The sequence below is a fragment of the Pholcus phalangioides genome, unplaced genomic scaffold (assembly GCF_987345545.1).
Source record: "Pholcus phalangioides strain wild (caught in Gottingen) unplaced genomic scaffold, Ppha-v1.0 ptg000041l_1, whole genome shotgun sequence".
Taxonomy (NCBI): domain Eukaryota; kingdom Metazoa; phylum Arthropoda; class Arachnida; order Araneae; family Pholcidae; genus Pholcus; species Pholcus phalangioides.
Genome location: NW_028301627.1, coordinates 5,103,061 through 5,119,920, shown reverse-complemented (window position 1 = coordinate 5,119,920; position 16,860 = coordinate 5,103,061). Strand labels below are relative to the sequence as shown.

The 16,860-nt window shown below is 35.1% G+C and overlaps 1 protein-coding gene across 1 annotated transcript; it reads right to left on the bottom strand.

Moving 5' to 3' along the window:
- Positions 1–4,391: 4,391 nt before the first annotated feature.
- On the bottom strand, positions 4,392–9,326 carry LOC149065129 (THAP domain-containing protein 5-like). Its single transcript, XM_089254420.1, has 2 exons — positions 9,149–9,326; positions 4,392–4,976 (listed from the first exon to the last, which is right to left on the bottom strand). Exons 1-2 carry the CDS (start codon positions 9,245–9,247, stop codon positions 4,806–4,808), a joined length of 270 nt encoding a protein of 89 aa, XP_089110546.1. The 5' UTR covers positions 9,248–9,326; the 3' UTR covers positions 4,392–4,805.
- Positions 9,327–16,860: the final 7,534 nt, after the last annotated feature.

Here is a 16,860-nt window from a genome sequence, read left to right as displayed (position 1 = left end):
AGGAGCCATGATCATTAGGAAGAACGTTAGTGTAGGTGCCCACAAACTAGCAAAAGGTTTTTTCCAGTTTTCAGCGCACCGAGTAAGATGCAATATTGTTGATGAAGGGTGGTTGATGACGCAAGCATCATCCGAAACCCCCCCTCCATCGATGCTGACGTAATACTTCAATGACCCCATATGAAATATATGTTTCAGAGTGGAGAAAAAAAAATTCCGGAAACCACACACACACAGAAAAGAGGCGAATTTTTTTTCCCAAAACGTAAAAAACGGGAAAGCTTGAAATGACATCAAAAAGGAGGACGGTTGGTAACATCAATGAAGTCCCAAATCGTGGAAGTACTTTTTTTTACTCATAGATGGCAGCATATCGAAATGGGACGAGAGAGAGAGAAATCATCTACTGGCAGAGTTGCCAGATTGGCGGTTTTCCCGCCAAATTGGGCTGGTTTGAAAACGGTTCGGCGGGAAATTTTTGGCTTTGGCGGGTGGCGGTTTTTTGGGCGGTTTTTCCAGAATTGTGTTCATGGCGAATTTCTCCCTATTTTTCTTTGCTTGCGAGCAAAGCAGTTTTTCTGTTTCACTTCAGTCCCCACCTCATATTGTGTTTTCTTCCTGACAAGGCAGAAGGGATGGGGGGGGGGGGGAAGGCATCTCACCCAACTATGGAAAGCCAGAACTTTCAACCACAATGCCTTTGCCACCAAATAATTGAAGGGACCGTAAAACAAAAACTTGGGAACTGTCCTAGGCTCTAGATAGTGGTTTTCAACCTTTATGACACCGCGGCCGGTAGGTTATCATATATCCAATGTAGTATAAGGGAGGTAGTATGTTGTATATCCAATGCTATAAGAGAAATTATAGCCACTACAATAGGGCAGTCGCCTTAAGGGAAATGGGAGACTTCAGTGACGTCACGAGCTTCGCACGGAGGCCTTCTGCTATAGAAGGTGTTGCTCTGACCCGACGGTTGGGAAACACGGTATCTAGACCACAGAAGCCTGTGAAAGATGGTAGTAGGTAGGCCTGTGAAAGTAGCCTCAACAAGCGTGGAGCTGACAGGGCTCAAGCCCAGGAACCAGTTTTGTCTTAATGCATGGGCCTCAGAAAAACGAGAGGTGGTTGTATTTTTCGGGGATTTTCCATGTAGGGAATCAGAAAAATCACTTGGCTCTCGGGCCAGGATGCTCTTAAAACGAACCCAGAAAAGTAGACAAGAAGAGAACCCTCTTCTTAAATTTTTTGTTTACTAGACCGTGAAAAATCTGGTCTGGGATTTAAAGCCCATACCTAATTTTTAAAATCATTGTACCAAATTTCATAGCCACCTATGCACAATTTGAGGCAGTGTCGTCTTGACGCATTGGCCAACCCGGCACGTCACGGAGGCCTTGAATGAAAAGCGGTGGGAGGGGGAAATGAGATATGGTTAAGATTTGCGAGATTAAGCATGGGAATTGGTAAGTAGGCATTTGCAGTCTGGATAGAGGGCTGAGCAAAATCAATTTGCCCGGGGGCCCATGATGCTTTTAAGACGTCCTCCACTCCAGGCCATCTCTGGGCCGTTTTTCCAGGAGAGAGAATGTGTAGCCCTGACCATGGCCCCCACATCCTAGAGCAGGGCCCCTAGGCTGAGATCTTTTGCGCCCCCCCCCCCCCGACCCCACTTTCACGGGCCCCTTTATGGTGAATTTATAGCGTGAAAAAGCAAAAAAAATTGGTGAAAACAGTCCCGTGCCCCAGGGCTGGAGCCTTGTCAGCCCACCCCTTGTGGGGGCCATGGCCCTGATTTTTGCAACTTTTCAAAGAAATCAATTTATTCGGTGAAAAAAAACCCATATTTTTACGGAAAATTGGGGGACTATAACAAGAAAAGCTATAAACCACACCTTTGCAGACTAGAATATCGTCAAACTGTAGCTCGCATGTTGCTTCATAGATGGCAGCACAAGGTCAAATATTTTGGGCTACTTTTTGGCTACTTTTGAAGAGGATTTTGGCTGGAAATTTTTTAAGGACCTGGCAACTCTGTCTACTGGCAAAGAAAATTCACGATTACCATCTGCGGTGATGGGAAATGGAAATGAGACTCACCTGTAATTTATGCAGTTTGCAAAGTCTTCAAACGACAGTCAAATTGTTGATTGATCGATGAGGAATTTCAGTTCAATCCCACCGATGTTGTGATAAAGAAGCGAGAGTCAAAGTAAACATAAACGGTGGTGGGGGGTTGGATTGGGCGTCGGAAAGATGTCAATGGCGACGGCTTACACCGAATCTGAACGTACGTAAGACGCCTTCATATACGAGCGGAACCATCAGGCATTCTGGTCCTCGCCGAAGGGTTGCTGCACGAAATCGTCGCTTCGGAAATGACCGCCAAACAGAGGGGAAAAAAAATCGCGTCGGTAAATCTGGCATAGCAACCTAACAGAATTCCCCGCGCTAAAAATGCTTGGTAAAAGCGTATGGAAAATTCAATTTGTGGGAGAAACGAGGAATTTCCGGGTACGGATTTACTATGGGAAATAAACCACGTTTCACGAAATTATGATTAATCACGAAATTATTGGTAAACAATAGGTTGAATTCGTAACAGTTCGTGTTATGACGATCAAGTAATTAATCTTAAACACAAAAGTATTTAGCAAAAAAAAAAAATTCACTTTTTTTCAGGTTTTTAGTGAAAATAAAATATTCCTATATATCCCTTACCCCGATCCTTAATTTCAGGGTAAAAGTGGCATACAAAAATATATATATAGTCAATTTAGATTACATTAAGAAAATTTCTTCTGGATATGAAATGATTGTGTGAAGTTAAGGATTTGATAAACTACTGCCTCTAGATATTGGAAATTTGGTAAAAAAAATTCTTAAATATTTTAGGAGCATTTATTTTATCAGAATTTTCTTCAGTAAATTACAAATTCTGAATAGCACACACAGGTTCAATAATGTAAATTGACGAGCTCAATGAGTGAATAAATTTATTTATTAAAAAAATATTCAAACATAATGTGCATAACTGATGAAAGCAAGATTTTGCAAATATCACATTCACAATTTCACATATTTTTCTACACTATGTAATCAATTATTACGCTGCTTTAGAGTGCCAGTAAACTTTGGGAATTACAAAAAAAATATGCTTAAGTAATAGAAATATAGTTCTTTTCTTGAAACTGCGTGACCCAACAGCAATTAATCTGGAGAAGAAAAAAAAACAAATATATATATATTCAAAAGCAATACTTTAAGAGAGCCAAGATAAAAACTCTACTGAAAATTGAAAATTACAATTATGGCAAAAAAATAGTTACGAGTACATGGTAAATACCCATATTTCGTTGTCTTTGACCCTAGTAATAGGTCAATACAGGGGCGCAACAAAATACTTTGTCCCCCGGGCAAGCCAGAATTTTGGAACCCCTTGCATGTAGAAACAGTTAAAGGGTGAATTCTGCACCCCTTCTGGTCCAGCGCCTGGGGCACCAGACCCAGTTGCAGCCATGGGCCAATAATAAGCTAATCTTAAAATCCTAATAAATGTATAAAAACATCACCACATTAGGATAGATAATCACTAGAGCCCGGATTATATGCAAATGCATATGCTTTTGCATATTTTGACCTTTTTTAGCATTAATGCAAATAAATGCATAAAATCAAAGAATTTTCAGTATAAGTGCATATTTTGAAGGTTTATTTAACTTACTAAATTTTTTTTTATAATTTTTCAAATAAATATTGTTCATATAAATAATATATTGTTCAAATAAATATTTTTATAATATCGATTTTTTTTTCCCCGCAGGTGAAATTTAGTGAATTAATACATATTTATAAAGTATTTTACGAATATTAGCCGTTTTATTGTCGTGTTAAATTTTTTTAGAAATTTAGAAATAGTGTCGAAATTTGTTACTGGTATTTTCGTTACTGAGCAACTACAACGAACTAAAAGTAGAAAAGATGCATTTTAAAAACATTTATTATTAATTATGGTGTCGCAGGGAATTTTTCTCCAATAGGGTTGTTAATAAATGGAATAGCTTACCCCCGGAGGTAGTAAATTGTAACACAATTGACACGTTTAAAAAGAAATACGATAAACATGTTGGGGTAAATCGAGAAGCTATCCATTCTTAGAATAAGACAACCATAAGTATTCTTTATGGGCATTGTATAATATTTTATCATGTGTATATATTGTTTGTAATTTGTGTTAATTGCATTTTTAATTGGGTTGCTGTATTTTTGAAACATATGACAACCATATTTTTATGGGCATCTTTTTATCAGCCATCTCGTTGGGCATTTTGCCTGTTGTGGCGTTGTATTTGTATTTGTATAACACATCTGCTTTTTTTTGCATGGTAATTTTTTTAATGCATATTTTCTCATTTTTTGTACATACTTCGGAATTTTTGACTTTTTCAAGATTTCTAGTGCATATTCTGGAGTATTTAATGCATATTTTGGGATTTTCAGTGTATATTTTGGCATTTTAAGTGCACATTTTGTATTTTAAGTGCATATTTTTGTAGTTTTAAGTGCATATTTTTGCATTTTTCAATGCATATTTGCATATTTTTAGAGCATATTTTGCCACTTTTTTAGTGCATATAATCCGGGCTCTAATAATCACCAATAAAATACACACATTGATTCCTTTTAATAAATATATTTGTCTGTAGCTAGTATCCTCCGAACCAAGCTTTCTCTCCTCATCTAAAAAGTAAACAAATAAGCAATGACGATTTTCTGGCTTTATAATGACAATTGAGAAAATAAGGTTATTTGAGAATATCACACACATAATCATCACTCAGAACTTTTGGAAGGCTTATATTCTTCTTCCGTTGAGGAGTAAGAAGTTTCGGTGGATTAGGAACCTGGAACAAGGTCGGCACAGCAGTTTGCTTTAACTTCTTGCAGCCATCTTGCCTTTTCAACTCATAATGTACCTAATTTAAAAAGGGACAATAACGAAAAATTACCACACAGCCTTTTTTTATACCTTAATTCAAAGTAATGTCAGGTAAGTGCATATTGCATCACACATAAGAATGATAAAACAGCATAACATACATATTTTTAAGTGATTAATATGGTACAAATATTAACGTCCAAAACAGTCAAAATTCCTTTTAAGGGATACACATCTGTTTTTCAAAGATGAAAAATTCTGCCCCAATTTCTCAGAATAGGAATTAAAATCTTCATTAACCATCATAATTAATCTCTAAATACTGGACACTCATGGAATTCTTAATACCTATCCTTAAAGTATTTTCTTCAATTACAGTAATGGGGATGTCTGAATCTGCTCTAAAATAACGCATCTGAATTTCCAGTAAACGTAGTAAATAGCCTAGAGATATCCTAACAGGATCTAAGAAGAAACCTAATCTAAAAGGATGCAAGCACCTTTACTTTATCACTAACAAACGTTGCATAGATTTGGACCTCCCGCAGTCTTCCGTACTCTGCCACGAAGCTGGGCTAGAAGAGATCTCATCAAAAGGATAAGTCCAGTGGCAAATTTCTGGTGCTCATTCACTAAAAAAACAGTGTAGATTTGAACCTTCCGCTTACGAAATTGCCTAGATGTGTATTGAGTGAGCTGTGTAATATAGAGCTTTTCTATGAATTTGTGAAAAAGAGCTTGAGATGGACGATCTGACTGAAATCTGTAATCCCTATAAAACACTCCCTACTAATCCCTGCCATTCACAATACTTGCTCATGAGTCTTTTTCTTCATTTAGTTAAAGGAAAAAACAGTTACTTGTAGCAGGACTTGACAAATCCCACCAGGGCGCCATGGCGATGAAATGCCATTACAGATTTTATAAAGTAAATCATGTGATAAGTAAATTTGAGTCTTTTAATTTCAAGGCAGCATGTGTCTCTTAAAGTAGGAAAAAGATATAGAAAGTTGAAAGAAAAAAAAACATTATTCATTACCATTTTATTTGAGATTAAGATCACCCTTGGCTCCTAAGAAGTTTGACTGGCATTAATTTTTTTCCCTCTTGATTTGTCAAACCCTGACTTACATTTTTTTTGTTTGTTTACATTTTATATTTCGTATATCATTGAATCTATTGTGTACTTTTGTTTTACACATTATCAGTTTATTATTACTTCCATAATTTTTTTCATGCATGGTTATTTGTTTCTTGTTCAACGAAATTATCTTTTAATTAATCAAATTAGCAGTACATGTAAATGGTATGAACAGAGTTTTTGGAACATAACCAAGGTTGTGTGATAAAGGAAAAATATCAATGGAGATGTATTCCACATACTAGAAAGATAGGATGCAACAGTTCATATCTTTATCTTTACTATATATAAGTATTATCGGTGTGCTTACAATCTGGTCAATGAACTTAAAACCATTTTCATGAAATGGGGAAAATTCCACAGATGAATAATAATTATAATAATACCACTTAAAACAATGGAGGCAGCACAAAATTTATATTGATGTGAAATGTTTTGTGTGATTTGTTGTGAATTTGTGATAACTAGAGCCCGGATTATATGCACTAAAAAAGTGGCAAAATATGCACTGAAAAATATGCAAATATGCACTGAAAAATGCAAAAATATGCACTGAAAAATACAAAAATATGCACTTAAAATACAAAATGCGCACTTAAAATACAAAAATAAGCACTTAAAATGCCAAAATATACACTGAAAATCCCAAAATATGCATTAAATACTCCAGAATATGCACTAGAAATCTTGAAAAAGTCAAAAATTCCGAAGTACGTACAAAAAATGAGAAAATATGCATTAAAAAAATTACCATGCAAAAAAAAGCAGATGTGTTTTTAAAATGCATCTTTTCTACTTTTAGTTCGTTGTAGTTGCTCAATAACGAAAATACCAGTAACAAAAAATTTTGACACTATTTCTAAATTTCTAAAAAAATTTAACACGACAATAAAACGGCTAATATTCGTAAAATACTTTATAAATATGTATTAATTCACTAAATTTCACCTGCGGGGAAAAAAAAATCGATATTATAAAAATATTTATTTGAACAATATATTATTTATATGAACAATATTTATTTGAAAAATTATAAAAAAAAATTTAGTAAGTTAAATAAACCTTCAAAATATGCACTTATACTGAAAATTCTTTGATTTTATGCATTTATTTGCATTAATGCTAAAAAAGGTCAAAATATGCAAAAGCATATGCACATATGCATTTGCATATAATCCGGGCTCTAGTGATAACGGACATCAGAAATAAGTGTATAGGTAGTGAATGAAAAAAAAACTGATTTTCAAAAAGGTTTTTCCTGCTATCATTATAATGTGTTTCGCAATTGCATATCTATGCAATGAGATATGGTGGTGACAGTTGACGAAACTTCTTCTACTGAAAATTATGCACACATTGTTGAGCTTAATACTCATTTAAAAAAGTAATTGTTACGCATCTTTTATATCACACTTACCAGAAAATGTGTTCATGCCAATGTCAATGTAAAAAAATATTAAAATTTATAATGCGTTTTGACGGTTATAATGTCAATTTCTATTTTTTTATCTTTCTCATAGTAATTGATAATTTGCCTCAAATATTACTCTCAGAACATATTAAATAGATAACAGACTGCAAAATAAATTCAATTGAATTTTTACCTCATCAGTTTTTTAATCTATGGCTTTTTTTAATTTGCTGAGCATCAAGTGTTTGAAGCGACAGGCTTTTCAAAGCATTAAAGGGATAAATAAAAGTAAGATAGCAATATAAAAAAACAGTACGTTATTGAACATTGAAGTTATTTTCATGTGTCTGTATGGTGTTGGGTCTGAGAAAAAAATTTCAACATTTCTGCTTCACAATACTTAAATGCGTTTTTCTCAAAGTGATTACTGGCGAATGATTTGACATTGTTATGCAATTTTTCACACTTACTAAGCTATTATAGGGATATAGATAGAATTTTTGAGATTCATTGAAAATTTTAAAAATGTTTAAATTTAAGAAAAATTATAAAAATGTCTAAAATTTAAGAAAAATTATAAAAATGTCTAAAATTTAAGAAAAATTATAAAAATGTTTAAAATTTAAAAAAAAATAGAAATTTTAAATTCCGAATTTGAAAAAATTACTTTCCATCATACTTTCTTGAAACTCCAAAGAAATTGGAATGTATTATTCTTGAGAAAGAAGAAAAAACCAGTTTTTGCATTGGCAAAATTTAATCCACGAGGTATTTGTTTCAAAACTCATGCATGTAGTGCGAGTGAAAAAATTTAAAAACCTTTTTCCAAGCAAGATAATGATTTAATCTGAACATGCAATAAATTTTAAAATAGTAAGATTAAATTAATTCTTTGTAGTTAATTTGCAAAGTCACTGCATGTGCCTTGCAGGACAGAGAGAGTGCTCACCAGTCCAGTAACACAAACTAATGATACCAATCACAATTTTGTAGTCTGTTAAAAGAATTATGGGGGGCAGAAAATGAAATCAATAGAAATACGACGTCTATCACATTAATTTTTAATCCCATTAAATTTGATTTTCAGTGAAGATACAATTTTAGCTAATTACTCCCAATCTGCAAGCGATAAGTCGCCAAACCAGCAGAGCTCACTACAGCAAGCAAGGATGATTGAAGAACCGATTTCCAACTGATTTGAAATCACATTGTTCTCTTAGTTGAAAATGCCAAAATTAAAACATTTCTATTTTCCACAGAAATATCACATGAAATTATGCCTCAAAACATAACAAAATAAGTTAAAATTCACTATAACAGTAATTCGTCGTAGTAGCGATAAATCGCCAAACTGAGAGCCGAGAAAGTGAGCATTCCACGATAAATTCATAAATAATTTGAATTTAAATTAGTTCTCTTGGTCAAAATTATGTACCTATGCATCTTTTCTCTTAAATCAAACGGAACAAAAAACCGGGAAAATGATTGAAAATCACCATAACTTTTATATCTAAACACAACACGTGAGCAATGGCGCCAAATATCGTCTGCTACCTCCAAACGATTTATTTTTTCATATAGTTCTCATTTAAAACCATTATCACAAATACGATTTTGAAAAAATAAAATTCACACAGAATAATTAAATTTAACTCACTTCACACAGGCGAGCTCCGTTTCCTGGTATGAAATCGTCTCTCCTGGAGTTCACGATCCACTTCTCGCGTCGTTCGTTTTCCGCCGGAAATCTAAACATTCTAAAACCTTTTTTGTCGGAATTGGAACACTGGAGCCGAACAACAAGGCATTTCTAAAGTTATTTCACGAATAAAAATCGATAAAAACAACTAAAAACGCAATAAATTTAACTAATATATAGGAGCGTTGAAAAGACCCTACAGTGCGATGATAGTAAGCAGTGCTACAAAAAGGACCAGAATGCCGCATGCGCCAGCCTGTGTATTAAGGAGTTCTAAACGTACGCGCTTGGGACAATGGGAACTCGCGTGACGTCACGTGGTGACGTCTCTTGACTCCCTCGGAAGTCGACTGTTCATAAGGATTGCTTCATTCTACAAACGTGGGGGTCGCGAGAGATTCTCGAAAATAAAAACTTCTAAACAAGAAATTCATTTTTATTTAAAAAACAACAAAAACTAAAGAATTCCTTTATATTCAGCTCAGCTAATTACCATGCATCCAGTGCCGTCTACACAGGGACGGGATTAAGTATTTTGCGGCCCGGTGCAAAAAAAAAAAAAAATTGCGGCCTTCTCTGAACCAGTTCTGATTTGAAGAAGCACAAGTTGATTCATTCTGAAGGGAGTTCAAATGAAATTTATAGCGTCAACCCCCCAAATGGTTTAGCATAAGAATATGTCTCATCGCGATATCTCAGTGGCAGAACCAGAACCTCTTTAATGTGATAATGATGAGTGTTAGCAGGAAAAATGAGTAAATGAAAGAGCCCAATAAATAATCTTGCAAAATCTTTTTTAAAAAGAAAGTGAATGTTTTATTTTGGCAGAAAGTGTGCAAGGTTTTTGCCAATTAACGAGGTTGAGTAGTTTTCTGCGTAATTTTTATTGATTGGCATGGAGAGACTAAGATATCAATGAAACTTTCTCGATGTGCACTAAACCGATGTTTATTGGGTTTTTTTTTCAGTATCCCACATGAACATGCAAAACGTCTCTTGTTGAAAGTATTAACGCTAAATATTTCGCATGATAATAGCTTTTTCTACCATATTCTTTATTTTTTGTGATAATGCCAAGTTGCTCGAAATAAATTGAAGGAGGAATTCAAAAAGTGTCTGAAAATAATGTTCAACACGAATATCTGTTATGTGTAAATTTTTTTAATAAAGTTTCTGTCCTCACAGGTTATTGTCAATAGCTATAGTTATATACTGGTGTACAGTAGTCCTTAGAGGTTTAAATCAAGACCATCTTGTACTAGTAACTGATATAATTTTCTAGTATAATGTATAGAATCCAGCATGAATATAATATTTACATTGTATTGAAACTTCCTATGAAGTCGCCATCTGGTGGGCATGTTTTGAGTGACTAACATTTCTGCCTTTATACGTAATTATTTAAGTAGTCCTCACATGCCATTAATTACAGTAAATAACTTCTACCAATGGACAATAACCTTTACTTATCTACATCAGTTTGTCCATAAGTCGTTCTTATCGTTGTACGACTGTTGCTCTCTGTGGCGAGACTTTTTAACGGGGAGATGGGCTCGCATTTGCGCCTTGAAGTTGGGAACCACAGAAGACCAACTTCAGCCGATCACCACTGTGGTGTTCGAACCCGGATCCTCGCATCGCGAGTCCGTCACTATAACCGCTCGACCGCCACAGTGGCAATATCCCGTGATATCCCGTATTTTTATTCATAAAATTCAAGTTTTTCATATTTTTCTAACGAAATATGGTCATCATAAAAACATCAATGAATAGTCTCATCGATGTACTTAAAAAGTGCAAAAAAAAAGTCGCTGAAAGAAAATAAAACTTGTAAAATAGAATTAAAAAAATAATAATAAATGCAATAATGAGAGACAGCTTTGTTACCTGAAGTTTATAGCGCAAAAAAAAAAAAAAATCAGACTACAGGATCGTTTATTCCAGCGCTATTACCAAAATTAAAATTCAAAGGGGTCAACATTAATATAAACAAACACATACAGACACAGAAACATGTATTTAAAAAAAGCATCCTAGTAAAATGAGATGCTGTATATTGAGATTCAAAGGGAAAGGTAAAATGGTTCGACGTTTGTTTTTCAATTTTTCACGACTTCTGTGAGGGAAAATTTGTAAAAAAAATGCATAAATGACTTTTAATAAAAAAGAAAAGGTACACAACGTTGTAATTATTTATCACTAGGAAGTTATCGTCGGAAACACCAGGAAACCTCTCCGCTACTACTTCCAGAACGCACGTGAATAGCCATTTCAGCATTCTATATTTACAGAAGACAAATCTCAATGATGATTCTTGTGCATGAAAGAAAATATGATTCGATAAATGACAATAACTATGACAACATAAATAATCTTACCATGGCCCACTTAAATATACGTAGTTTAGGTGCAAATTTTGACATCTTTTTAGCATATTTAGATGAGCTTGATATAAAACCCTCAGTAAGAATACTCGGTGATATCTGGATCTCTGAGTGCGAAACTCCGTTTTACAAGATACATGGGTACAGAAGTTTATTTAAATGTGGAAACATAAATCGCTCTGGTGAAATGGCACTATTTGTTTCTGAAAGTATAATTTTTAATAAGTTGCATTTAAATGAGATGACGTGTGTTGATTCGCAGTTGGTCGATTGCACTTACGGGAAATACAAATTTATTTTATTAAGTATTTACAGGTATCACGTGTATTCTATTGATACATTCATAAACGAAATTAATTATTTGCTTGATTATAAACGAGATAAAGATATGTATTTGATCGGTGATTTAAACATTGTTATTTTAAGATCGATTTGAAGACTTGAATATTTTTTCTTATGTGAATTTGGTGTCAAGATCTGGATTTGAATCGTTAATTAATTCTCCAACTAGAGAAACCGATGAAACGTCAACTTGCATAGATCGTATTTTTTGTAGATCCAGAAATTTAAATTCAAAAACAGCTGTACTTCTAGATTTGTGCGTAACTGATCATAAAATGGCTTTATTTCATTTAGAAACAGATCATGACAGCAATGACTCGAATTATGAAACAAGGTGATTTATCTATCTTGATAAAAATCAATTGATTGATCTTGTAAAAATGGTTGCGTGGGATACTGTTTACAGTTGGGAATCTGCAAACACGGCAATGAATACTTTCTTGGATTTAATTAAGAATTGTGTTGATGCTTCTACTAGAGTAAAGTATAATAAAAGGATAAGAGAAAACCCTGGATTACGAAAAAAATTTATGAAAATAAAAGGAGACCAGACGTCCCGGTTTTTAACTAATCACTGTCACGACATCTGTTTGTGTCGGTTCTTGTCATCGCCTAATCAAATCACGGCACGATGACCATATTTCGTTAGAAAAATATGGAAGACTAGAATTTTATAAAGAAAAATACGGGATATCACTGAGAATGTTGGCAAAATTACAAAATGTGTTAAAATTTCTGAAAAAGGGGCGAGAAATGACGGGACAGTGGAAATCGCGGTGAATTCAACTGTAATTAACCGAAAAAATGCTGAGCATGGGGCAAACACGCGAGATGAAAATTTAATAATTATTATAGTCGTAATTATCAAACTATTTTTTACGATTTATAAAAATCACCTTCATTTACGGTTTCAGTAAAATTTTCAAATTCGAATTAGCTTCGTTGTAATGAACATGAAAACTGCATAAATGAAGTCGGGACAATAAAATTTACGTGAAAGCACGAGAATGTCCCGTATTTTACGGGACACGTGGTCACCCTACTGATAACATGCTGTGAAATTTGGTGGTTCCCGTCGAATTGTTTCAAACATTTTACTTTTCCTGAAAAGATGAAAAAAACGCTGATTTATATTTTCAATGGCATTTCCACACGGTTGTCATAAGTGGCTTTAAATACATTTATCGCAATTTAAAATTAATTTTCCAATTAATACTACTATGCTGATATATTAAGGATGACCATACGTCATCCTCTTTTTTTTCTACGAAATCTCAATCAAGTTTTATTCTTCATTTTGAAGTCAAGTATTAAAACTATCTCTTCATAACTCATAAACCATAATACGATGATTACGAATATCAAATAGGAATATTCATCTCACATATGGCCCATGATACACATGCGACTAAATTCGCAATTCTAATAATTTTCACGGATATGAATGACTAATTAGTTAATCGATTATGATTTCAATTAGCATCAGGATGAAAAATTTATAAATATCAGAAAATTCGCAATTTTACTAATTTTCACGAATTTCAATGACTAATTAATTAACTAATTATGATTTTAATTAGCATCGGGATCGTTGTGATTGATAAACGACAATCTCTCAAATTTATGAAAATTATAACAATTGCAATTTTACTAATTTTAACGAATTTTAATCACTAATTAGCTAACTAATTAGGATCGTAATTAGCATCTGGAACGATGGGACTAATTAATGACAATCTTTCGAATTTATGAAAGTTGGATAAATCGCATCACTAATTATCACGAGTTTGAATGAATAATTAGTTAATTACGATTTTAATTATCATCAGGATCACTGTGATTAATGAATGTTAAGATTTAAAAATTTATAAAGAATCAGAAAACTCACAGCATTTACCAAAGTGCGTGGTGAAAGTCAGAAATGTATTTGTTTACAAACGTTTTCCGGCGTTTTACTGTAACATATATCTATATAATTATATATAATATTAATATATATATATATATATATAAATAATTAATTAATAAATATGTATATATGTAAAATTATCGGAACAAGCTACAGTAAAGACATGGTTATGTTGATATTGTCTTAATACAGCGCCATCTGTGATTCATTATATTAAAAAAAAGTGTGAATATTATATAATATATATATATATATAATGTATGTAGTATGTATGCATATATATATATATATATATATATATATATACACTGCTGGCCACCCAAATTGCAACACCAAGAAAGACAAGAGATATCGCAACAATATTTATTTTGTAGATAACATGTTGACCAAGCATCAAATGATTAAATTTATAGACTTCTGTGAAGTGTGGTTCCTGCCAAAATCAGTAGCCAGAGTAGCCGCCATTGTTGGAGATCACCGCTGCCACACGCCTCGGCATTGATTCAAAGAGACTTTGGATGTGTTCTTGGGGTACAGCAGACCAAGCAGCTTCCACGCGTTGCCAAAGTTGATTTGGTGTGGCAGCTGGGGATGTAATCTGGGTCAATCGTTGAGCAACCATGGACCACATGTTTTCTATCGGCGAAAGATCCGGAGAGCGAGCTGGGCAGGGAAGCAATTCAATCTGGCGATTGACGAAGAACCTTTGGACAATGCGTGCCACGTGTGGTCGCGCATTATCCTGTTGAAATATGGCTGTGGGCAAGCCCTGAAGGTAAGGAAGGACAACTGGCTCCAACACCTCGGAGATGTAGCGCTGGCTTTTTAAAGTACCGGCAATGCGTACTAGAGGAGTGCGAGAGTGATATCCAATACCGCCCCATACCATAATACCCGGTGTAGGACCAGTGTGGCGGTGCATAACGCAGCTGTTCAGCATCCTCTCTCCACGGTGTCTCCAGACTCGAATCCGAACATCGTGGTGTTGCAGACAGAAGCGTGACTCGTCAGTAAAGACAATTTCATTCCATTGTGCCGTCCACATCCTTCTTTCATCGCACCATTGGCGACGGAGACGTCTGTGGTTCTGCGTCAAGGGTAGACGAAGCAATGGACGTCTTGCGGACAGACCACTCTGCTGTAAACGGCGTCGAATGGTACGCGCAGACACTGGATGATGCGGTACAGACTGAATGTGCTGTGCTATGGTTCGTGATGTGGCTGAGCGATCCGTCACTGCCATACGCACAATACGCCTGTCATCACGTGAAGTGGTGCACTGAGGTGGATGCGATCGAACACGTCGGTCCGTCGTATCCTCCTGCATCCAACGATCACATATCCGCATTACAGTTGTTTGGTTTCGTCCAACACGACTACCGATTTCCTTGAAAGATAATCCACAATCTCGGTAGGCCACTATCCTTCCTCTGTCGAACTCGGATACTTGATCAAAAGATGATCGCTGTTTTCTACGAGGCATAATTGATCGTTTTTTTTAAAAAACCACAAGAAAAACACAATTGCCGTACTTCAAATCGTCGAAATCTGCAAGCCTTAAATAGCGCTTTGAAGTGGCGCCACAGGCGCGCGTGATGTGCGTCTGCGCTGAAATTCTAATCATTTGCATATCTCACCTCCACTAATGCATGTTGTAAATTTCATATTATTTGCATGCTTCCTTCAGGGTGTTGCATTTACGGTGGCCAGCAGTGTATATATATATATATATATATAATATAAATATATATAAATAAACTTTAACGTTGAGACACTGCAACAAGTTGCGGTGTGACAGCTCCGGCCCTTTTTGTGGTTGACTTGACTTGACTTTATTATCCAGGATTTTCAGCATCTAAGGCTATTCCCTGTAGGGAAGATGACTCTTTCTGGTGAAACACGATAAGCGATAGGACGCCTAACGGTGAAAGTTACAAGTGATAAGAAATACGCATGCCATTTCCCATTATAATTTTGCGGAAATACGTCACAAGATTTCCAATGCCAACTGTTACAAAATTGGTGATTACGTCATAACTTTGCAAAGTCACCGATCATTGCTGAAATTCCAAAAAATTACGGAGTGGTGGAGAAATGAAGGGCTACATTGAATAAATGTAGTTTGGGGGGGAGGGGGGTTTGAGTAATACCAACATCTCTGTGAAATCGGATTCCAAATTTGATAATATTCCGGGAAGGAGTTTGAGTAATATTTCTTTTAATTGTATTCTAAGTGTTCTGGAACTTTGTCCAGGTCACTCATGTGATCTGTAAATATGTCATCACTCACTCGCTCTCATAATTATGCATCTTGATATATTTTGAGAAAAACTATTTACCATGAATGCATGGGAAAGTTTGTTATCCGTATATCCGGGTACGATCGTAACATTTCCACCTTTACTTCAGAAAATGACCGACAGATGGCAGCATGAACACTGAACAAGCGCAACATAAATACATTAGGGGCCACGCATTCCGGCATGTGCCGATTCGTTAGAAATTCCGCAGGGGAATGTGTACGAGGTGCGTGTGTAACCTGGGGAAGAAGTAGAAGTCGTCGTATGCAATTCTGCGTCACAGTGAATGAAAGACACGCACTCAGTATTTGCGAATGGTGAATATTTGCAACATATTTTTTTTATCGAAACATTGGGCTGAGTATAAACACTGTTAATATGAATCACACAACAACATCGTATAGCATTTTCACCCTACAAATGGCATCTATATCAATGCCAATGGATTATTTAAATTCTGACTATTGTATCCGCTTTGGTTCACACTCGTGAAAAACATTCTGTTTCTAATGACTACTATATAGAGACTGGGCACCCGCAGCAGCCATCTCCGACGTAGACGAGCTCCCACGGAATATTTTCCACTGCAGAAGACGAGCACCCCAACACAATTTCAAACTCCCTCCCAATTCAACATGAAGTGTCCAATATTTCTGTTTAAAATATTTTCATTTATGTATTTCCATTGCCTGCGTTTATCTTTTGCAATTTCTTTAAAGTTGTTTTTAAAATACT

Bases quoted from the DNA above. Each gene is read 5' to 3' on its own strand.
- LOC149065129 (XM_089254420.1), bottom strand. From the start codon at position 9,247: ATGTTTAGATTTCCGGCGGAAAACGAACGACGCGAGAAGTGGATCGTG. The intron at 4,977-9,148 runs GTGAGTTAAATT...TTTTTAAATTAG, and splicing joins ACGGAGCTCGCCTGTGTGAA to GTACATTATGAGTTGAAAAG.